This window comes from Tauraco erythrolophus, chromosome Z (assembly GCF_009769465.1).
Source record: "Tauraco erythrolophus isolate bTauEry1 chromosome Z, bTauEry1.pri, whole genome shotgun sequence".
Taxonomy (NCBI): Eukaryota; Metazoa; Chordata; class Aves; order Musophagiformes; family Musophagidae; genus Tauraco; species Tauraco erythrolophus.
Genome location: NC_141496.1, coordinates 43,395,540 through 43,419,493, shown reverse-complemented (window position 1 = coordinate 43,419,493; position 23,954 = coordinate 43,395,540). Strand labels below are relative to the sequence as shown.

The following is a 23,954-nucleotide window of genomic DNA, read 5'->3' as shown; positions in this document are numbered from 1 at the left end:
TGTAAATGGAGAAATTAAAACTGAAGCATTCGAAATTGAAGCTGCTGAAGATTTAGATTCTTCTGTCAAGGCAAGTGTTAGTTCAGGTGAGATGGAGATGGAAAGATTTAAGGTTCATGTTGTCTGGCCTCAGTGTTTTTGAACAGGACTTTTCTTGTTTGTTCTTTGTTTTGGTTTGCAGATTTAGTTTGTCTAAGGTCTTTCTCACTGGAGGTAAAGACATATTCAGATCTGATCCTCAGTTCCTTCTGCTTGGACTCTGGGGCAGCTAAAGAGAGTAGCAGGGAGTATGGCCTACCCTCTATCTCTGGCCTGAACTAGTCTATCTCCCAGTTATGTTCTGCTTAGTGGTTTGCCTTCTAGCCTCTTCTTTCTGACAGCTCCTGACACACAGAAACACAGCTCAGAGCCAGGACAGTGACAAAAAGTCAGGTAGTCTTTCCAGAAATAGCTTCTGCTCCTTCTTTAAGGCTTCTTTGTGCAGACAGACTGTGACACGTGTGGATGAGGGGAAGGAGTGGCTTTACGTAAATGAAATTAACCTCTGTCCATCCTTTCTGCAAGTAACCAGCTGTAGTGGCTGTAGGTCTTCTTCTCATGTGGCTTGCACTGTTTCCATCTTTTCTCAGCATATGCCAAGTTCTGGACTAAGGTTTGCTCCCAGGTTTTCTAGGCCAGAGTGAACACAGCGAGATAAAGTGCTTACTCCTTAGCAGGATGACATCACCTCCCATTACACCTGAGCGTCGAAGACTGGAGGAGGTACCTGGTCTCTTGTTCTCTATGTGGCATCACAGACTTCAGCTGCATGACCCTGGAGAGCCAGGGCTAGTTGCCCTTCCTATGAAGCCTTTCAACAGCAATTTATCTGCCTCTAAAACCCTGACAACCACATCACTGCATTCTCGTGCTCTGGTCAGTTAGCTTAGCTGCCGTAGGTCATTGAACAAATCCATTGGACAGATGGATTCCAGAGGTACAAAAACCATCAGGGGACTCTTTGCCACTACCCCAGGCTCCTTCATGTTACAGACTTTAAATCAGCTACAGCCAACCCTATCTTAAAGTCTCCAGAGAGTACACGATGTGCAATCAGTCTGCAAGGGTTAAATTCCTGCTAGCCAATTTCATTGCTGCACATAGCTATGGTTTTCATAAGGCGCAGTTTGGCAGAACTGCAAGAGAGGAATTACAGTGATCAATATGCATCACAGTCAGAGCATGATAAAGGTTTTATTCATTGCTTGTTCTGCTGGATAAAGGTTTTATCCATTGCTTGTTCTGCTGTTCTGCAGAGTGCTGCAGCCCTCAGGAGCTGAGCCTGGGCCAGCACTTTCAGTGCTACCAAATGTTGAGAAAATGCAGGTGTTGAAACGTCTTTTTTTTTTTTTTTTTTTTTTGACAAAAAACACTGGACCACTTTCGTACTGCCTAGAGAATGAAATAACTTTGTGAAGCCCATGAGCTGCTTCTGAAACACCTCAGTTCTTGGTTCGTACTTACTTACACAATAAGGACCGTGGGCCAGACTGCAGTATTTGCCTCGCTCTTAGATTTCCTCTTAGTATTGTAAAGGGCTGGGTAATAATCCTCACCGCATTCCCCGTGATTTGCATAGTGCATCAAAAAGATGCCATTTAAAGCAAGTTGTGCCAAAAAGAAAAATTAAGAATTTGGCCAAAGAGCAGTATGTAAAGCAAGCTTCATCTCTGGCATAATTTACAGTTTCACCAGGCTGGAATGATACCTACTGTCTTTTTAATTTGAACGTGCTTGTGCACTGGCTAATGTAGATGAGGAGTTCCTCCTGGCTGTGGAAAACTATGGATTTAAAATATTAGCAGAGAGATAAAGGAAATAAAGGAGCAGTGTCAGCACTCTCTCCATTTCCCTTTTAAACACAGACAGTTTGCAAGATGAACAGGGGAAGACTGTCATGCCAGTAAAAATGCAGGGGCCCGTCCTGCAGTCTAGAACCAGAGGAAGGCTACCTCCTTCTTCAACCACCACTGGCTTTTTAAATCCATGATCAGACACCAGTTCATTAATACTGAATAACAATAAACTCATATAATGAATAGTATTAAATTCAGTCTCCAAAATCACCTTAACTGTGGTAACGCTCCTTCCTAACCTTGGAGAAGCGTGGTGAGGGCAAACCACTCTGCCCTCCTGCAGCTGCTCCATGCTGCTACCCAAGGAGAGGGCTCTTCCCATCAGTACCCCAGTGAGGAATTTGTGTTACAGCACAGATCTGTCAGTCACACCACACAGTTTCTGTGCGCAAGGAGCACCGGAAAGCCCCACTTGACACTCGTATGATGAATCGATTTTCAATTATGGGTTTTATTTTACGTTACTGTCTGTACAAGCGTCCCTTGTGAGACAGGCGCTGAATGTTCACAAGACCCATCTCAGCTGTAGCCCTTCTGCTGTTAGCTGCATGGTAGGTGACATGTCTACAGAACAATCCTTGATTCCTGTTAATTTGATGTAAAGCATTTTCTGCTGCATTATATTACTGACTCCCTGATATGTTTTGTTTCTCAGACTATAGCAATCTTTTCTTCTTTTTTTTTTTTGTTAAAACTCAGTAGAGATAAGTAGTGCAGTTTTTGTAACCATAGTGGAGCCAGCTCTTGAGATTTTATCATGGCTTTATGGCTCTCCTAAGATGTTTTCCCTGGAGCTTCAGCTCTAGGTCATATTTAAATACATAGCAATCTCAGCTAGCTAATTTATAATTTAAATTACTTTTGCTTTCAGAGCTGCAGGAGGGAGAAAGCAAAAATATATTAATTTATCAAGAATAGTGTGACCAGCAGGAGCAGGGAAGTGATCCTGCCCCTGTACTCGGCACTGGTGAGGCCGCACCTGGAATATTGTGTCCAGTTTTGGGCCCCTCGCTTTAAGAGAGATATTGAGCTCCTGGAGCGAGTCCAAAGAAGGGCGACCAAACTGGTCAAGGGGCTGGAAAATAAAACTTATGAAGAGCGGCTGAGGGAGTTGGGGCTGTTTAGCCTGGAAAAGAGGAGGCTGAGGGGAGACCTGATTACGGCCTATAAATACTTGAGAAAAGATGGTGGGGAGGTAGGGGAAGGGCTCTTTACATTAGTGACGGGTGATAGAACAAGAGGAAATGGGCATAAGCTTAGTCAGGGGAGATTCAGGTTGGATGTTAGGAAGTATTTCTTCTCTGAAAGGGTTGTCAGCCACTGGAATAGGCTGCCCAGGGAGGTGGCTGAGTCCCCATCCCTGGATGTGTTTAAGAATAGGGTGGATGATCTACTTGAGGATATGGTTTAATGGGGATTAGGGATGGTTGGACTCGATGATCTCTAAGGTCTTTTCCAACCTAGAAATCTATGAATCTATGAATCTATGAATATGACCCTCAACGTTCCCACATCAAAAGTAAATATTTATTTGCTCAAAAACTTTGTGACACTTCAATCCACCTTAGTGATGGGAAGGGGGAAAGGGGAGCTGATTTAGTATTTCAGAACGTTGAGTCTGGGCATTTCTGCAAACTTGCTGTTCTGTCCCTTCGGTTTGCAGGTAGGACATGCAAGTAAAAGATCCTCATACATGTTCATAGCAGCTGTAGCAGGTATTGGTAACACTCACGGAGAGTCAGTGGAGGATGTGAAAACTGCAGTATTGAGCAAGGGATGTTCCACAACCCCAGAAACATTCCTGAGTTCACGTGAACGCTTCCTGCTATAGTATTTGTGGTATGTGCTCCCAGTGACATGAGCTGAACCGCAACTGTGTGAAAATGTCTTCCAGAGCAAAGCATTAGGATGTTTCCCAAAAGACCTGCCAAATTATGCTAGATCAGGATCTTAATTTTTCAACATCAGAATGGTGAATAGTCAAAATCCAAGGGTTACTTGACACTAGACAGTCGTGTCAAGTGCAGTATTGTATCTCAGCACTACACTGCTTTTTCAGGTTCAGACTCATTGTATTAACATTTTTTGGCTCAGATGTGGTCAAAATACATAAACATTTTTAACAACTAGTGTGCATGACGCTTGACTGCAGGTTGTGAGCCTTTATCATAGTAGAAACTTTACAGGCGTAGTGTAGGTGGAGTTTTCGGTGTAATGTATATCTCACAGTTCTTGTTCAGAGCTCCAAATCACAGAAGTACTTAGGCACATGCTTATCGTTTTCAGCCTGTTTCTGAGTCCTCTGGAGTTGCTGAGTTAAGCACCTGTCAGAGTTAAGCATGCGGTCTTCTGTGTCATGCCTTTGATGCAGGATTCTGCTGGAGTCAGCAGGGGCTTTTTCCAGGTAATGACTGCAGGGACACACACTCTCATTATGTGTCTTCCTTTCAGGTACCAAGGTGTTTTTTTTAAACCTGTTTGAATAATTATTATTTTTAACTTTTTCTCACAGGAGTGTTTGCGTTTGGACTTTTTGCCACTGACATATTTGTAAACGCTGGCCAGGTTGTGACTGGGAACTTGGCTCCCTACTTCCTGACTGTATGTAAACCTAACTACACTGGAAACGACTGTCGGGTCCACCATGAGTTCATAAACAACGGCAACATCTGCACTGGGGATGTGGAGGTGATTGAAAAGGCAAGGAGATCCTTTCCATCCAAACATGCTGCTTTGAGCATCTACTCTGCTTTATATGCCACGGTGAGTGCCAGGGATGATTGCTGACTTATACGAGAAGTTTCCTTATGTGCATCTAGATACCACCATTTTTCTTACAATGGGTTTTTGAAGAAAAAGAGGATCATTTTTAGGAGGGCGTTCTTCTTTATCTGTAGGGGAAAATGCCCTTCTCGCTGTGTTTTACCAGTCCTAGTATAAGCAAGTCAAATGCTCGTTGCTTTTGGAGCACCGCATGATGTGGAAGCATGAAGTCCTAATCTTGTCTTTGCTGCTGATTTTCTCAGAGGCCTTTGAGTATGCATTCAACCTCTTCTTGTCCCTGCCCCTGTCTTGTGCATGTTAAAATGAAGGTGATGCTGAAACGGCTCCTGGATCACTACCATTTGTTTTGTTCACATGCCATGGGTTGTTGAACATTTAAAGTGTAAATTGTGCCATTTCAATGGGAGGCTGAACTAGACTGGATTTTGCTCCCCTTGTTTGGGATCTGAATTACCCACGCAAAGAAGGTTGTAATAAAAGTCAGGGCCAGAATTTTGCCATTATCACGGAGAAGTAGGTGACACTGCTATGCTGCCAGAAAGGAAATCATCTCTCTTTAAAAGTCTAATGAAACAGATCGGCTGCTTGTGCTCTCTGGCTAAAGTTTCTGTAATGTTTGAAAATTGACCCGAGAAGCTCACTCACAAAGAAGAAAATCGTGGCGGTTTTGTCATTAAGATCCAAGGACTTAACCTGGTTCTGATCTCAAAATGGCTTAAATAGGCCTTTTTTCCCCCAATACCTTGGCTCAAATGAATGGCAGAGTCTGCCTGTAGGTCATCAGGATTTGCGAAAAGCCTTGAACTTATTAGTGATAGGGTATTTATAGAATCATAGAATCATAGAATGATAGAATGGTTAGGGCTGGAAGGGACCTTCAAAGGTCATCTAGTCCAACCCCCCTGCAAGGAACAGGGATATCTCCAACTAGATCAGGTTGCTCAGGGCCTTGTCCAACCTGGCCTTGAACGTCTCCAGGGATGGAGCATCCACCACCTCTCTGGGCAACCTGTTCCAGTGTTCTACCACTCTCATGGTAAAAAATTTTTTCCTAATATCCAACCTGAACCTACCTCCCTCTATTTTAAAACCGTTACCCCTTGTCCTATCATAACTGGCCCTCCTGAACAGCCTCTCCCCATCTTTCCTGTAGGCCCCCTTGAGGTACTGGAAGACCGCTATAAGGTCACCCCGGAGCCTCCTCTTCTCCAGGCTGAACAGCCCCAACTCTTTCAGCCTGTCCTCATAGGAAAGGTGCTCCAGCCCTCTTATCATCTTCGTGGCCCTCCTCTGGACCCTCTCCAACTGGTCCATGTCCTTCTTATGTTGGGGACTCCAGAACTGGACGCAGTACTCCAAGTGAGGTCTCACGAGGGCAGAGTAGAGGGGGAGAATCACCTCCCTCGACCTGCTGGCCACGCTCCTCTTGATGCAGCCCAGGACGCGGTTGGCCTTCTGGGCCGCAAGAGCACATTGCCGGCTCATATTGAGCTTCTCGTCCACCAGTACTCCCAAGTCCTTCTCCTCAGGGCTGCTGTCGATCCATTCACCACCCAGTCTGTATTTATGCCTGGGATTGCCACGACCCAGATGTAGGACCTTGCATTTGGCCTGGTTAAACTTCATGAGGTTGGTACGGGCCCACCTCTCCAGCCTGTCGAGGTCCCTCTGGATGGCATCCCTCCCTTCCAGCGTGTCGACGGCACCACACAGCTTGGTGTCAGTCATTTACTGAATATTTTACCCTGATCTTGGTAGCAGTTGAATAAAACATTACGTTATTACTACTATAAAATGAGGAGGCCACCCACTGCTGTTTCAATATCCATCTGTTTGCACTCAATGTTGCGTGAATAATGACGGAGATATAAATTGGTAACTCCTTCAACCAGGATTTGTTGGAAAAGCCCCTAACATTTTGTACACGTTACTTCTGAACAATAAGCAACCATGCATGAAATACTGTTCCAAATAAGCTCAGATGTTGTTGCGGCAGCATTTTTCATCATGATAAACTCTTAGGTGGAAGCTGCAGAATCCAGCTTGGTCCTGTTTCTGCCCTAAGCTGGTTACATCTTTTCATGGACTTTCCCTGCCCAGCCTCCCTTGTTTCCTAGGAAGGCAAGTCTTCTACAAACAGGCTGATTTCTACAACTGAAGGAGAATAATGCCTTTCCTTTCTGAGCTTAAGACCTCAGTAGTTCAGCGTTTCTGAGCCCTAGTCTTTCAAGAGTAGCTGCCATGCACCTGCACTTCTCCCCACATAGGAAGATAGCAGGCGGAGCCAGGACATGGGGTTATTTCTCAGCTGCAAGGTCATAAAAGTCTGCCCTTGAGGCATTTCAGCCTGCAGTCCAATGTTAGCTCAGTTCTCTGCCTGAACACACCCTCTAGCACTAAAGGTGTTGTCACTTGTCTTTTCTCTGCCTGTCAGCTGGGACTAAACACGAGCATTACACAGGAAATGCAGTGTTCAGATTTAGCTTTGCTTAATAATTGTGCTGTGCACAATTTTTTGAGAAGTGTCTTGCTGATTCTAATACGAGTGATAACATTGGCTGCTGAACATAAAACATAGGGTATTTAGTTAGCAATAGTTGTATTTTGCATAAAGCTGAAGATTTGAGCCATGGAACAAGGAAAATAAAATGGGTTGAACATGAAGAGGCGGAAGAATGGAATTGGCACAGGAATTGTCTTTCATCGTATAAATGTCTGTTCAGATTTGGGGGTCTCCTCCCATCACTGAACCTCGAGTATCTTCTGCAAATGTCTCTGTACAGATTTGTTCATTTGTCTGCTAGTGACAGTATTGCCACTGTGATTGTTTTGGCTTTGTGGATTTTGGGTTGGTTTTTTTATAATCTCGGTTTTATATTTTAGCAGCTAGGCTTTTTCTTGTCACCTGCCAAAGAAGCTGAGCAGAACCCAAAGCATCACTTTTGTGATCTCTGCAGATGTGAACCTTGTATGCCTAAAGTAGGGGAAAGAGAAAACAGCAGGCAGCCCTAGCTTCCCTACTTACAAAAAAATTAGAGTGGCATCTAATCAAGTTTTATTAGTCTACCTCAAGTATGGCATGAAGAGTTGGCAGTCACTGTACATAATACGTGCTGCTGTACATGCTTCTAAGTACCTTTCCCAAGGGAAAATGATAGGCTAGAAATACTCCTTAATTAACATTTCTGGCAAAACCCAAAAAAACCCAGACGATAAAATCATATGTTGCATATGGATATCCCAATTACATCATCTTTAAACAACTGTTACTTCATGCTCTTCTGAGAAAGGTCATGGAATAGTCAATGGTAAGAACTTCTAACAGATGGTAGTGTTCAGCCTGAACATGGAAAATTAAGTATTTCACCAGCACAACTGGAGGACCTCTTAATGTAGAAAAAAGGTAGATATCCTTGCTGATCCTCCTGAAGGTAGATATCCTTGGTGATCCTCCTGCTTGCCTCTAGAGTGAAAGCAAGGAGAATCGTTTTACAGTCACAACGTGGTCTCTATGTTTTGAAAGATACAACTAATCACTTACATAGACTGTTTAGTAGTGGTTTTAGGATTCTTCAGCCTAGCAGCATACACAAGTAATGCTTTCTGTCACCTCCATCTGGCTAGAAGACTCTACCTCATCACGCTGAATCACGACTTGGCATCCATCATTTGCACCTGGATGCATTGCTTCTTCACTATATTAGAGTGATACAATATACCTGGACATGCAACTTTCAACAGTTGGGAAATTCTGAATAGCAGAGAACACTACAGCAAATCTCTTCTGCAACCCAGGTCACTGTTAACTCACCAACAGTTTCTTCCATTTCTGTGTTAACACCTGCCAGACTCATCAATGAAATTCAAAGCCTTGACACTTCGAGCAGCTGCACTGAGCATCTAGGAGACTGCATCATGTTCTACAATACACATTATTGTCAAAGGCTTTGCTTCTCTCTTGCTGTAGAAGTCTCTATGGTAAAGGAAAAGATTGTCTGTAGAGCTTGTAGGACACAGAATTTTCCAGTATTGGTATGAAACTGGGAACTTTCCAAGGAAAATAAACTATCACAAATCTCTCCACTTTCTGCTGAGACAAGACAGACTTCTTCCACTCTGCCTTTCTCATCACAGATATAGCACACATTCCAAATATATGCATATATTTGCATATATATAAATACATGTGTGTATGTCTATTTTTAACTTGCAAACAAAAAAGCCTCCTTGGCTGTCTATGCTTTTGTACGTCTGAAAAAGATGGGAGATGAATTACACACAGGATGAATGCTACTATCACACATTGCATATTGCTATATGCACTGCTTGAGTGTACTGATAAGAGCACAGCAAAGAAGCTGAATAGATAATTTAAATCATATGTAGTTTATTTTTTAATATGATTTATTCTATTTTCCTCACATCTCTTTGTATTCACTTCCTTCCTCCCTCTCCCACCCATCAACTAACTGTTTTTGACGTTTAGAGTTTTGTAAATAAATTTACCCTATAAATGGCATTCTGGAAAATTTTCAAAACCACCTGCTGTGTGTAGGAAATCAAGTGTAAGTGACTTTCACTGAGATTTTGGGCTCTTACACAAAGCTTTGAAAATGTGCTCTAAGTGAAAGGGTAAACACATTGTGAGAATCTTAAAAAATATCTTGACTTTTGGGACCGGGACAATAAAGATCAAACCACAGTGATTGGGAAGTCTGACCAGAATGGAGAAGCTCTCCCAGTTATTTCTGAGCTCAGTGTGTAATTTATGGATGAACTGGAGCATACCTTTTGGGAAAACAGTTTGTCTTGTTTTAAACCCTCCTCTTAAGGCTTTAACAGATTTCCCTCGGCAATCTGTTCGCATGGTTAATTACCCTCATTGCTAAAAATGTTCTCTTTACTACAAGTTTACGTTTTCCTGCCGAGACACGTGAAACTTCAAATACATTAGATACTTCCCATCTGTAAGGAGAATTCTACCATGTGGGTAAGGCAAAGATGCAGCTTCATCTTGTACCTGTAAGAAAACAAGCATACATGGGTTGTTCTCTGTAGCTAGGGTTTGCAGCAGTTGCAGCAGGACTGCGTTGGTACTTTAAGGCAGTGATACTTTTCCTTTGGATGCTATAAACTGCAGTAGTGCCTTGGTGGGGAATAGGAAAGCAATCTGGCTCCCTACGGCTCGTTTCAATTGGCTTCTGCTAAAAGAAATGCATAGGGTGAAAGGATGGCCAGTAATTATTCACACAGTGGCACCTCACCTCAACGACATTTTTTCCTTTTGTTTCCAAAGAAGAACCTTAACGTGAGTTTGGTGATGGTCAGGTGCAGCTCAACCTGCCAGCAAAGACTGGGGCAAGATTGCCGCCTAGTGCTCAGCTGCTGGCTGTCATTTCGAGGCATGTGCTGCAGTCAGGTGTTAGGCTGGGAAAAAACAAAGCAAGCAGGAACCTCTCGAGCAGCTTAGTTCCATTCCCAGTGATATTACATACCATAATATTCCGGTTCATAAATTCAATTAGTCTTTAAACAACGTGCTCAGCAGCACTTTTAGGGGCAGAAAACTTCACTTCCCCAGGCAGAGATCTGGCAAATTCAGCTGTTAGAAATTTAGTACTGCAGTTTCTTGGCAGGTGAAAGTAGAATTTTGCTTACATACAGGCCTGGAGGCAGTCAGATCCACCTTTTCCTGGTCGGTTTCTCTGGCCTGTCCCTTTCCCTCCCAGGAGGTGGTTGCTGCATCCCTTCCCTTCTTCTAGAGTTACGTACGGTAATGGGTTTAGGGCTAACATTTTTAACACCAGCCAGTGAGGGGAAACCACCTGTAGGGACATTTGATGGCCCAGTCAGGGAGAAAGGAAAAGAAATATGGACAGGAAGAAAAAGTAAAAAATGTACACAACACAGCAGAATAACGGAATATATGAAAGGCAATGAGCAGAGTGAGAATGGATATAATTTCTTTTTCTTGATCCCAAAACTATGTGCCAAACCATAGTGACCTCCATATGCCTGACTCATGAAGAAAGGGACAGGCATTAAAACATAGTAAAAAAATTGCTCATGGTTGCCAAATAGATCATGGAGTGTGAAGCAAGCTGTGCTGGTAGTTGCAATTGGAAGCACCAAGCCAAGCCTCTTTCCTTCAGCACAGGCACGGGAGAATCCCAAGGCAGCTTCACCCCGGCTGAGCCATTGTAGTCTTGCCCAGAGGCCAGCAGCGTGAGCCAGCACCGTGTACTTAGCTGCTGCAGCACCAACGAAGGAGAACAACCCTTGGGTCTCCACCATGCTGCAGAGTCCCACTCTGATTTCAGAGCTGCCCATAGCGAAGCACTCAGCAGTGCCCGTCCCCAGAAATGAAGTTATGCTGGAGAAAGACAAGGTTTGTGAGCTGCAGACAGCACAACTGGAGATCCCATTTGTGTGTTATTGCAGATGTGATTACAACAAGAAGGGTCTTCTAATAGAGTCTTTTGTTCAGAAGACTAACAGAACCATACTTCCATTTCTGACAACTGACAAAGGGTCAAGAATGGAAATGTTTTCAGCTTTGGTGATTTTACTGTTTCTACAACAAGAGAACATTTTTTTTTTCACAACTAAAATGGCATCTTTTGATACTGAACGCTGGAAGAGACACTTCCATGGATTGTAATCTTTCCACTCTCCAGCAGAACAGGTGTCTGTACTGGATCAGATCTATGCTACGTGAATCAGGTTCATTTACCAGCTGATTGGTAATAAGAATCAAATTAATTTTTCAAATGTACCCGAAATCATGCAGATATTCATACTTCCTTGCTGAAAAGGATTTTACCAAATTGTTTTGCCATCAGGCTTGGTTTACTTGATCCTTGTAATTTTGTGGCTCTGTAATTAATGACTTGCCGCTAATTGTGACCCACATGGTTTTACTCTCTCTGTCAAAATGCATTTAAAATAAAATACGTACTGCCAAAAACGTGGGGTTCATTAAAAAAATATTCAGAGCACAGTGAAACTTCATGGTCCGGAATTATATTTTCAGAATCAACTTTGTTTTGAAAGAAATCTCTCTCATATTCTGTATTTCATTTCATCTTGCAGAGAAAATGTCTGGAATTTTTTCTCTTAATGTTCTGTGTTTCTTAAACTTGACATCACTTAAGAAACTGGAGCAGCTAGTTGGTATGGACGCTGGGCACTCCATCATGTGCATGTTACAGTTTCTGCACGAGTATGAACTTAAGTTCTTGACTCTGTTTGCAGACATTTAGATGTACATTCAGAGAGCATGTTTGCTAGCGCATGAGCGAGTATTTGTACAAGTTAGGAAGTAAAACTGAACCTGTACATACCAGCTCAGAGTAAGTCCAGAATGTAAATGCAATTGGATGGGGTATTTGACATCCTGAAACATCATTTAAAAGTATCTGTTTTGTTCTCTTAAAAGTGTGCTCTGAATTACCTTAAACCTTTTCCTCCATTTCCCAATGTTTTGGTTTTGTTTTTTTGTTTTGTTTTGTTTTTTAATGAATCATGGGTTTTGTCATATCCTTGCTGATTTTGGGTTTGTCTAAGTGGAAAAAGATGAGTCTCTGGCAGAGCTCCTTTTCATTTTTGGCTTGCCCTTTGTTTCAGATGTACATCACAAGCACAATTAAAACAAAGAGTAGCAGGCTAGCCAAACCTGTGCTGTGTCTGGGTACTCTCTGTGCTGCGTTCCTCACCGGGCTAAATCGAGTTTCTGAGTATCGAAACCACTGTTCGGATGTGATTGCAGGCTTCATCTTGGGAAGTGCTGTAGCTTTGTTTCTGGTAAGCCCATCAGTCCTTCCATATTTCTTTAAAAAATATCTCATTTAAAAAAATATTAAAAATTACTATTATCTTGTGGCCTATCACAGCTGATTAATCCAGTTGCTAAGAACTAATTCTAGCTCCATCTAATTAAAGGTATCATCAGAGAAAATCCTAATATGAAGTCAGGTTGATGGTAATTAATAAAGCTAATATGATGACATTTGTGCATTGTATATATTTCAAGATTATTTTAATTACTGTACATGTTCTTACTTGACCTGTCCTGGAAAATGCTTTAAGCATAGTGTAGATTTCAACTAATGTCGAAAGTAGGGCATGCTGAAGACTTCTTCTCTGACACCCCTGTGTTGCAAAACCCCACTGTCTTCCTGGTATCTGGCAAAAACGTAGGATACAGGGTGTTGTCTGGGGCTCTAAGCAGTGGTCCCGGCTCCCTGTTTTGTTCAGACCACAAAAAAAAAGTGCAATAGAAAGCAATGTCAGGACAAACTCGCTGGGAGACAAAACTACCTCCCTTTGCAGCATTTTGAGTTGAGCTGAAATTGTTCACCATCTCATAGGGTAACCAAATTATTAAAATATATCAAAGACTTTCCCACAGAACCTAGGAACAGCATCTCGCTGGACTTCGAATGTTACTTGTTCCACTGTTGGCTGAGCAGTGTAAATGTTTTGTTTGGTGAGAGGTCTCTTGCTGAGGATTTACCCACACAGCAGTCAGTCAAGGTGATTCTCACTATTATGAAAAAATGTGCCTGGTTCCGTTTAACCAAAACATGCTTTAAAACTGTCCACTGCATAGCAGCAGACACTTTATCCCTGTAATCAGGAGGGATTAGGTTTCAAAGATCCCTTAAATCTAGATTGTCCTGTCACTGATTTTTTTTTCTATTCTGTACTTAAAAAACAACAAACCTTCACATATCATTTATTCCCATGTTCCCTTTAAATAAAAAGATGTCTGCAACCTCTGATCTGAATCTTCTTGGCTTTAACGTAAGTAATTTCTTTTTGATTCCCACTGGGAAAGGCAGTTTAAATCTAGCCCATGCAATATAAGAGGCAGTCACCGTATGTATCTGGTCAGTACAATCTATGTGCTCCCAGCACCTGTTTCTAGCAGTGACAGCCTGCTCTCAGCCACGTTTTGGCCTTGCAAGCCATCTGCCACCCTGCAAGTGTCACAAGCCCACTTGCAGAGTGGTGGAAGGGGTCTCCCTGGAGGTTGGAGGGAGGGGGTTCTGTGATATTTCTTCTGCCAGCACAAAACTCACCAGGCTGCAGCCTGCTCCTTGCTCAGGTCTAAAGAGCAATGAAGAGGAAGAGCCAGCAACAAGCTGGCTGCAAGAATTGCTCTGATGGCAGATGTGTCAGCTCCTGTATGTCTTTTTTTCCACTGTGTTCCCAAGCCCCAAACTGCCATGTGTGTTTGCTCTTATTAGCATCACCATGTGGGTGCAGTAAGTCCAGTCATGCACAAGGGAAGGGCTTGTGGGATAAACACACAGCAGTTGTGCTGGAAGTATGCAGCATGAATGGTGCTAAACAGTCTTGATGTTATCCAGATAAGAGGTAGATTCAGCCATCCAGTGAGCTGATTTCACTGTTTGGAAATGATGGTCAGAGTCTGAATGGAGTATTTGGCCAATAAAAGGCATCATCAGGTTCTGTGATGATAAAGCAGACATGGGAGTCTCAGCTGTATGAAAAGGCTGAGAATGGCTCATCACCTCAGAACACAGGCCAGGTGGACCCATTTACCAAGGCAGTCCACCATGCAACTATGTCAGTAAACACACTGTAGCCCAAGGCTGAGATAGATGATGCCTTGAATCAAACCCCAGGTTAAATTCTTAGCAAAAACTGGCAGTTGTGAGACCCCCGATGGTAATTCTTGTGAGTTTTTTCTGGGGACAGAACATGCTGACCTCACTTTTATTTTTTTTTCTGCATTACACAGGGGATATGTGTTGTCCATAACTTTAAAGGCACTCATGGAGCTCCTTCTAAACCGAAGCCTGAAGACCCACGAGGAATGCCGCTAATGGCTTTTCCAAGAGTGGAAAGTCCTCTGGAGACATTGAGTGCACAGGTACTGTAAATCCTCTCACCCAGACCATCACCAAGCATATTTTATGTTATGGCAGAGTAAAAACTAGTTGTATACATAACTACACAGGGAGCTGGTTTTATTCCTAACATTAAGCTCATTGAACAGAGTGAATTTGCATCAGGGGAGACCTCTTTCTAAGGCATTTATCCCTTAAACTACCAAATACTGTAGATCTTCTGCCCCTGTGCACATACAAAGCTTAAGCAGTAGGATTTCACACGCCTCTACGTATTGTTTGTGATAAAAAACTTTAGCTTAGGAGACTGGAAAACTGAGAGAAAAGTAAAGATAATTCTGTATAATTAGAGTTCAGAATGCTTTTGGAATGTCTTAAGGATTTACTCTAACATTCATAATCCTGAGGATAAACTATACTGTCCAGAAAAATATTACAAAGATTAGGTTTTTATCCTTATTCCTGTTCAGTATCTTCTATAAGAAGAAGAATTCATACACTGTTTTCTATTGCTAAGTCATCAGAAGAGACGTTAATAGCGTTCTTTCAAGTTTGCAAAAAAATAGGTTAGCAGGAGCATCATTATTGATGGTTTCTCTGTTAAACTACTAACTTCAAATGGCTTATGTTGGTGTAACTGAACCATACAGGCTGCCCAGGGAGGTAGTGGAGTGCCCATCCCTGGAGGTGTTTAAAAACCATGTAGATTTGGTGTTGAGCAATATGGTTTAGGGACCCTGACAGTGCAGGGTGAATGGTTGGACTCGATGATCTTGAAGGTCTCTTCCAACCAGACGATTCTATGATTCTATGAAATAGACAAGCAAATGCAACCTGCTAAGAATTTCTGGGAACAAGGAGGAACTGTAGTTTATCAGTTATCTGAAATTCCTTGGTGTAATTTTTGTTCTTTAAATTCTACTTCCTTTATTAGCTGGCCTATCATTCCCGCTTACATGGGATCAACAGTGACTTTCGTAAAACCCTTTGACAAAGAAACTGAAAATAGGAATCTAAAAATGGAAAAGACACTGTGTCTAATGCCTGGCAATATTTTGCTTAATTGAAAAGTCAATTTTGATTAGGCAAAGATCTGCTGGAAGACTTTAAACTAAATCTGCAGAACTGTGTCCAGTAACTGTTCTCTTGGTGGACTTGCAGTCCCAGAAATGAAGTGCTACTTATGTTTGCCTTGTATCGTGTATGACAAAAGGGCTGAATAGGTGAAAATATTCATAGACTGTGAGAAAAATTTTGTCTGGTCAGCTATTTGTAGCTTCTGGACTGTGAAGTGCAGGGAGAGACTAGGCCTTAACCGTTAACGTCCACTATAATCAACAACATAATTTTCTCTGATAAAGGATATCAGCCTCTAAATGACCATGCATCTACCATGCAGGAGTAGATTGGGAAAAAAGTGATCATACTCTGAAGCTATTGTTTATAAACAAGTCCTTGGGAGTGGCTGCTCAGTACTGTTTCTTCGGGTATAGGAGACGCATTGTCCTTCTCCGTGCAGATTTCTGCATCCATTCCCACTCTTGTTTTGCCTTGCACCCACAAAAACCCTGCAGATGCAGCACGATCCAAGGACAACTCAGTACTGCCACTGAAGTCCTGGACATTGGCTTCCGAAAAGGTTAAATCAACACTGTTTCTACCTAAAGAGGACTTCTGTCTTGCTGTGTATCTGTGGCTGCGTGTGTTTTGGCATAATGACCCCACCTCTGTATGGTTTTAAGCTCTGCATGTTCCCTAGTATCAAACTGTGTAGGATCTACGTGCACACATCACATGAAGCCAAAACGTGGTGTTTTCGGCTCTTCGTAACCAAGGACAGACCTGCTGTATTAGTTATGTGACTGTATGAAGTGCTTGAGCCTGTATTGACATGTCCCTCTGGACAGGATCCAGTCCAGTTTGAAAGTCTCTATCGGAAATGTCACACCTTGTTTTTCAAGCCTGTTGGTGTTCTTAGCCCAGAAGCAGGGCTTGAGTTCAGCGTTTCTCACCACAAGCTCAGGACAGACAGCAGTCCTATTTGCAGCGATCTCTTCACTTTAAAGCCCTGTGTTAGCTGGGCAACCTTCACTTTATTAGTGAAGGTTTTTCTCATTCATCTTGCACACTAGGACAGGCAAGTGCCAAAATGTATACAGATGTTCACGTGTTTGCCTTTTCTTCTTTGCAGAATCACTCTGCCTCTATGACTGAAGTAACCTGAGATGGAAGATTGGCAACCGAAGCTATTTTTTATTACCCTCCAGTACAAACATCCGAGACACACAGTTACTAAATGTCTAACTGTGATGACCAGTATTATGTTATGTCTAGTTAGAGGCTAATGTTTTGTACTTTTTTTGTATGAGGAAGTGATGTAGCTTGCCCTGATTTTTTGTCAGCTTTAATATTATTATGCCAGAATTTAAAAGCAAAATGGAAAAAGAAAAAAAAAAAAACCCTTTTCTTGTTTAAAGTGTGCACTGAGGAACTACATCTATGGAATTGTTGATGTTGTTATGTGATATTTGTACACAATTTTTTTTTTTCATTTTTGAATTTATATATCTTGAAAAAAAATACTCACTTTTACCTTTTCTTACCATAAGAAGAAGTGCTTCTACCAGTGGGTCAGATTCTGATCTGAGTAAGCTCAGCATAGATCTGAAGTAATTGCATATATTTAATTCTGATTAAAATAATGGTGATCAGGAATCTAACCTGAACGATACTATCAACAAGTAATAAACATCCATCCTTGATTCAGTGAGCTACTTAAGCGTTCTTTAGCATTATGGACTTCAGTTAGCCGTCCAGTTTCCAGACTGCTTGGCGAACTTGAAGTGTGTCCTAAAGCATCTTACTGAATCAAAGCCTGATTGTTCTGGTGTGGGTGACTGTGCTAGTTATCGAAGAATAACTAAAACGACATGCTCGGTCTGCAATATAGACAGACTGGACATGAAAATTTATAGTAGTAGCTGATAGCATGTGAGCTGACTATATCATCTCCCTAGATCTCCGTTCCTCCCTGAGGCCCAGCTAAAGCTCCCAGTGAAACCTGGCTTCAGGAATTGACTATGGGGATATACAGCCACCACTGTGGAGCTGAGGCTGCGCATTAAGTGTTTCATAACTTCATCATAGAGTGGGGTAACTAGTAACACTAGTGCAAAGGAAAAGTGAAACCACTCCTTTAGTGGAGTGGCGTAAGTTGGCATTCCTATTGGCATAACCAAGAAGCCAACTTTGCCCCAATAGTGTAGTTTTCACTGAGGGGTTTTGGCAAGTCAAAAAAAAAAAAAAAAAAAAAAAATTAGTCTATGGTAGCAGTCGGCATTTTTGTAAATTCTGCCAAACAGAATTTATATCAAAGCTGCTATTTTACAGTTTAACAACTTTGTTTAAGGAATAAAAAGACAAGTAAGTGGGGGTGGGGGGTGGGGAGAAGAACAAAAAAGAGCTCATTTACAATAGCTAGAACTGGGGCAAAGGCTTCATTACATGACTTCACTGTTTCTAGGATTTTCCTGCATCTCATTCTTCTAGCATGGTGATAACTGCTGTGTGTCTCCTTTAAAGAATGGAGCCTCTGTCTGTACTTTCACTGGAATGTTTACCTCACATTTCCATGTTGGTTCTTCTTGGCTTTTTTTGTATATTTTTTCCAAAACAGATGCAAAAAAAATTAATCAAAAAAAACAAAATGTGTAGCCTGGTCTCTGTCATTTGCTCGTGACACAAAGAAAATCTGGGATGTCTGTTTGTGTCTGGTCTTGTAGTGTTTTTTCCAGGTTCGTATTTTCTTCTGACTCTACTGATGTCTGCTTCAGTATTAGGAATACAAGGATCAGACTTGGGCCATGCAGGCTTTTCTGTGACCTTGAGGAACTATTGATAAGTGTCCTGGGTCCTTCACTACAACTCAGACACCAAATTCCACAGGGAAGACTTCTGCTGAATACATTTGGCTGTGGAACTAGTCCTTGTTCTGCTGTGTTAGGAGAATAGTGACATGTTAGGAAAGCTTATCGGCAATGAGTACTCCAATCAATACACCCAGTCAGCAGCACTTAAGTCCACTCGTACTGCAAAGAGGGGGTTGAATTCTAAGAGAAAAACTTGATATTCTCTAGCCTAGTTTTTGCAGCTGTGGTCCCTGGGGTTGTGTTCCTCCCAATCGTGCTGTTACCACAGCATGAATCTTGCGTTCTTGATCAATAGCTTCCACAGAATTGCTAAGGATGTTGTCTCCGTTTGTCCTCTAGTGTGATGGCGCAGGCAGTCTTTCTGAAGGTGGAAGATTTGGGTTTGACTTTCTTCCCCATCTTCCAGTTTGAAGATGGATTTGAATCTCAATTTTCCACTTTCTGAAGGATTGCTTTATCCTTCCAGTTATAGTGCATTATGGTGAGAGGCACCTCTGCCCACTTTGAAATAAGCAGGCGCGCCCTGCTCTCTTCTCTGACATGATACGTAAGGATGCCTACATCCAAGGAGAGGTCTGCAGGTAGATGCAGATCCACAGGGATATGCATGCTTGTTTGCAAATGCTTAAGTTCTGGATGACTGGTTAGATGAAGCTAGACCTATCACACACGTTCACTGCATTTCCTCTTGGCTAGCTCTGTACGTTTGCTGTCATTTTAGATTTGTAGTATCCTCAGGCTTTTCCAGTTGACAGATAAGCCCCTGCACAGGAAGTCTAAACCTAACAGCACACTTGCTTTTCCCACGTATCTTTCCCTTCAGCAGCAATGTGTGTCTATCTGGAATCTGAGACCCAGTGAAAAATCAGTCTCTAGGTAGCATTTGGATTGTTTTTTTAAGCTCCTGTTCTGAGGCACATCATTCTCTATGTGCTGCGTACAGTGAGCTCAGGCAGCTAGCACTGGCGTCTGTAGTCCAGCGTTATGAACAACTGTGTAGAACAAACATGTTGCAGTTGGATCATCTCTTAAGACAGGTGCATGGCCCTTGAGCTGTGTGCAGGTTTGTGCACTTCAGGTGTGAACCTGGCCTATGTAATGTTGACCTCCCTTACTTGGGGGGTCACCCAGCGGGATGGCTGTGGCCTCCCTCTGGCCCCTGGCTAATTCCCACCTGGCAGGGAAGAGGGTACCCCTGCAACACTGTTGTTCTTGCTCCTCTCCGTGTGTGGGCTGTGACCCTTAGCTGTGTGAAGGCTCTGGAACATCACTCTTGGCATTGGGAAAACCACTTCCCCCATCTTAGTTGAGCACCTGTATAGGGGTAAAATTGGCATGCCTCTCAAAACCAGAGGTCAGCATTACAAATTAAATGTTCATCCTCCTCCACATTTCAACGGGCAGACTTTGCTGATGTTCCCACAGGCTGGCAGGTGTGGTGGTGTAGAACAGCCTCCCTCAGCCGGTTGTACACTCTGCAGGAGCCTCTTTGTAGTGCACCGCAGCTTTCTCTCATTCATAGAGACATCAGCCCACCCAGGCTGGCATCCAGTCTTTCTGTTAAGAAATGCCCTCCTAACCTGGCTTCTTTACACTTCCTTTTGATCTGCTCTGCTGGTTCTGCTGAAAGCAAACGCAGATCAGCCCTCCTGCGCATCCATTGGCAAGGCTTTTATTTATTTGTAACTGCATTCAATAGAAGTTAGGCACTTCTGGAAGCCCAAGGATTAAAAAAAAAAAAAGTGTTTAAGAACCCAGAAGTCTTAGCCCTTCTTATGGCACAGATGTTCGATGCAAGACTTTCATCTCATTTCAGACTTCTGCTTTTTCAGCTTGTTACAAGCAGTTAAAAGTTCTGCATCTCAAACACCCATGTCTGATCTTCTTCCCTTGTACATTAGCCCCTGCAACTCCTTGCACAGGTGTGCTGATAGAAGAATGAGGTTTACACCCAGAGGGACTAAAGTATCCAAGATTAGGGAAGTCTCAATTTGACACAGCTCAGGAACAGCAAAACACGAGATGAGGTGGTTGTCATGCTCCTTTCTTGCCTATCCTATTTTTCAGTGTTCCGTTTTTCACTCTCTCTTCTGATCACATTACATGAGCTAATGAAGTTACATACTGGGAGAGACACAGGATGGTGGGGTGAGCAGAAAGTGCAACTACCACTGAAAGTGGTTTTTTAGATAACAAGTATTGAGTAGAGGAAATAAGGAGGCCTCAGTATCTCTCTGATGGAAAGAAGACATAATTTTATGAAAAAAGTACTTCCAGTTCACTGTTCCCAAAAAGCCTCTGAAGAGGACACCAATTTATGTATTTATCACACGATGTTTCCATAAGCTACAGGGACCAGTGAAACATCCCCAGTTCCCTCACGTTCACCCCGCAACGGAACACGCAGTAGCACACTTAACGCTATTCTGTAATTCCTCAGGACTCAAAAGGAGAAAAGAACATGTTTCTTAAATTCCTTCAGAGCTATGAGAAGAAAGCAGCGCTTGAGAAGTTCGCTGAATGAAGAAACTGAGCACTGTAACACACAAAAGCAGCGGTTCCTAAGCGTGCTTCAGGCATTTGTACGCTAAAAGAAACCAAGGGAGCTAGGGTTCAGGAGAGCGAGTGGTATAACCAGGGTATTTCTGGATCATTCCCAGAAATATCACACATACAGAATCTAACCTCACTGTAAACCTGTTCTGTAGAAAACACTTAAAGTACCAGGCATTTCTCAGACCGTTACGTGTATTTTCTTGTCCTCCTGACTTCACCGCTTGCCTCCTCTGGTTAAAAGCAAACCCACCTCATCCGTTACATGGGGAGAAAAACTAACATACAGCTATTACATTTCTGTAGCTACGGAAAAACTAACATTTAGCTAACATACAAGAAAAACTAACCAATAGCTATTACGAGGAGTGACAGAACTTACAAATGTGAAAATGGGGTACTTTGAGAGACACAGAAGAATTCTACAAGCTGCTTTGACAGCAGCTGTTTTTATAGGGCTGTTGGAGAGTCCATCGTTACCGAGCTAAGAGATTTCAGAATTCCACTTTATTTAAGATGGCACCTAGGATGGCTTTTAGAAACACTATTGCTGACAGGGTCTTCTTTTCAATCTGAAGGAGGAGGGGGAAAAAAAAAAGAAAAAAAGGAAAAAAAGATGCTGGCTTACCTCCCCCATCCTTCCCCAAGAGCTTGGTGGCCAAGGTGAACGCGGTGCCTGACATAACCAAACTGCACTGGCAAAAGGCCGTCACACAGTTCAGAACCCAAGACAAGCAGTTTATAAGGTGCAGGGAAGAAACAGCGGAGTTGCTCCCCTCTGTTTATCCTCACTGGACCCTGTAACTGCTGGGCAGCATGGTAAAGACCAGAAAGCATACACTAGTACCATTACTGACCACGCTGCCCCACTGTTTCACAGGGAGGACTTCTGCTCTTTCCTCGTATATAATATACGGAAACAATGAAACCTGAAGACAATTAAATGACCTTTTATTAGAGATATCTATATTTTTGGTCAATATCACAATGAAAGGGCTCTGCTTCTACTCTGCAGTCCTCCCTTAAGAACACAAGCAAAGCAAAGCAACGCTTCGTGGTGCAACTCACTGCTCCCAGGTAATCTTCAGGTTTGGGGGTAGCTCTGCAGCACATAGTTCATCAAACTTGGACATATCCTTCACAGGAGTGCTATAGAAATTCAAGACATCCTCAGCACTGCGCATCAGGTGGAGCTGTGAATTGGGGACAGCATGATCAAGTTCTGCTGCCAGCTGAGCCAGGAGACGGTACTTTAACTTGTTTTCTGTGAGGGGTGTCTGCTGCCAATTATCAGGAAGTGAAGGTCCAAAAATCTCCTTGACATGAAACTCAAGGCAGCTCTGTATATCCTCTGGAGGAAGATAGTTTCTGCTGCGTGGCGGGGGACAGATCAGGCTGGGTTCACTTTTCTCTTGATCAATTATCTTCTCTGCTTCTACTTCTCTTTCCTCCTTCCTGTTGAAACCAGACAGAAATATTTTCAGTCTCTGGGCTACTTAACACTGAGTCAGAACACGTTTCTACCCATAGTCTTTTAATATCAGACTCAACCTAGCCTGTAAAGAGTTTACACATCGCACGGACACAGCAGGTTTGTTTTGTGTGCAAGAACAAAAGCGCATAGGCTAGACCTTTGCTCTTCCCCCAAATGCTGCTTGCCACCTAGGTTGTCTCTACATAGCAATCGCTCGTCTAGCTTATTTCATTGGTCTGTGTCAACGGAATTTTAAACAGATTAACGACTTATTTTCTCAGCTACAGCTCCGCGTTCTAATCTGCTGTGAAAGGATAACAGAAAATAACCACTACTATAGAAAAAAATAGTGCCCACAGGTAAAAAGACCATGATGACTAGTTTTAATTAGAAAATTGAACCCTACCCCAAGTTATCTGACTTGCTCATATACCACGATATAGTCATCAAGTATGGTTTCATCTAAAAAGTTACACAGAACGACTGTATTTCACTCCCGTTGTAGCGCTGCCCTGAATCATCTCTTTCCACACCTAGCAAGTTCCCTTGCCAAAGCGAGTAAGAGGACTGAAAAACGTGAACTCTGCACCGCCACGCTTCCCCACCAGCAGCGCGCCCTCGGCCGGGACGCCCCGAGGCCGGGGACCCAACACGCTCTCGATTGGCGCCCGAAAACCGAGCGCTGAGAATGACAAGCCTGAACCACCGGCCAGTCTTCCGACCGCGGCACAGCACCGTCCCCAGCGGGGGCGGCGGCGGCACCGCGCGGGGAGGGCCGGCCCAGCCCCTCCGGCCGGCCGCAGGCCCAGCACGGGGAGGCCGCAGCCAGAGGCGCCGGCCGGCCCCCGGGAGCCACCCCGCAAAACACAGGGCCGTCGCCGGGAGGCCCCGTAGCTTCCCCCGCCGTTACCTCCGGCCGCCCCAAAACGCCCTGCGCGCCGGAACGCCGAGGCCCAGCCGCCGGCCCGCCGCCCGCAGCGCCGCCACCGCCGCCATGCTCAGGGGACGCCGAACCTCCTCCCAGCAGCCAGCAGGAGAACCCCGTGTTTCCGGCGCGCACTGCCTGACGGGAGCTGTAGTCCCGCCACGCGCCCCGCGGAGGGCGGCCGGCGGTTAACGGTCGCTCCCGATCCGCCCCCTCCCGCCGCCGCCGTTCCCTCAGTCCCGGGGGGGCTACCGCCCGGCCGGGCGCGGGAAGGAGGTTTGGCGACAGTGTGAGGGACCGAAACAACGTAAGGCAGGGACGTATGTCGTCACCCGCTGCGACTGGGGTCGCGGCCGTGCGTTTTTCCCGGTCGAGGACTCGTCGCAGCTGCTTGCGGAGGTTTTCCTCCCGTCCCGGCGTGTGGCGGCTGCCCGTGCTGCCAGCCAGAGAGGGTGTTCTGCAGGCCGTGCTTCTGGTCGGGCACGCAGTTATACGAGAATAAAGTTTTCCTGCTTT

General features: G+C 43.7%; 2 protein-coding genes across 2 annotated transcripts in view; one reads left to right on the top strand and one right to left on the bottom strand.

Moving 5' to 3' along the window:
- Window positions 1-16,781, top strand: part of PLPPR1 (phospholipid phosphatase related 1) — a 75,268-nt gene extending 58,487 nt beyond the window's left edge. Inside the window, exons 4-7 of the mRNA XM_086629447.1 lie at window positions 4,408-4,658; window positions 12,306-12,482; window positions 14,449-14,580; window positions 16,749-16,781. Of these exons, the coding sequence (XP_086485573.1) occupies window positions 4,408-4,658; window positions 12,306-12,482; window positions 14,449-14,580; window positions 16,749-16,781 (593 nt within the window). The remainder of the gene's footprint in view (window positions 1-4,407; window positions 4,659-12,305; window positions 12,483-14,448; window positions 14,581-16,748) is intronic.
- Window positions 16,782-21,973: 5,192 nt separating this feature from the next.
- MRPL50 (mitochondrial ribosomal protein L50) lies at window positions 21,974-23,509 on the bottom strand. The gene is made up of 3 exons (XM_086629732.1): window positions 23,424-23,509; window positions 22,935-22,937; window positions 21,974-22,494 (listed from the first exon to the last, which is right to left on the bottom strand). Exons 1-3 carry the CDS (start codon window positions 23,507-23,509, stop codon window positions 22,104-22,106), a joined length of 480 nt encoding a protein of 159 aa, XP_086485858.1. The 3' UTR covers window positions 21,974-22,103.
- Between the last annotated feature and the right edge of the window lie 445 nt (window positions 23,510-23,954).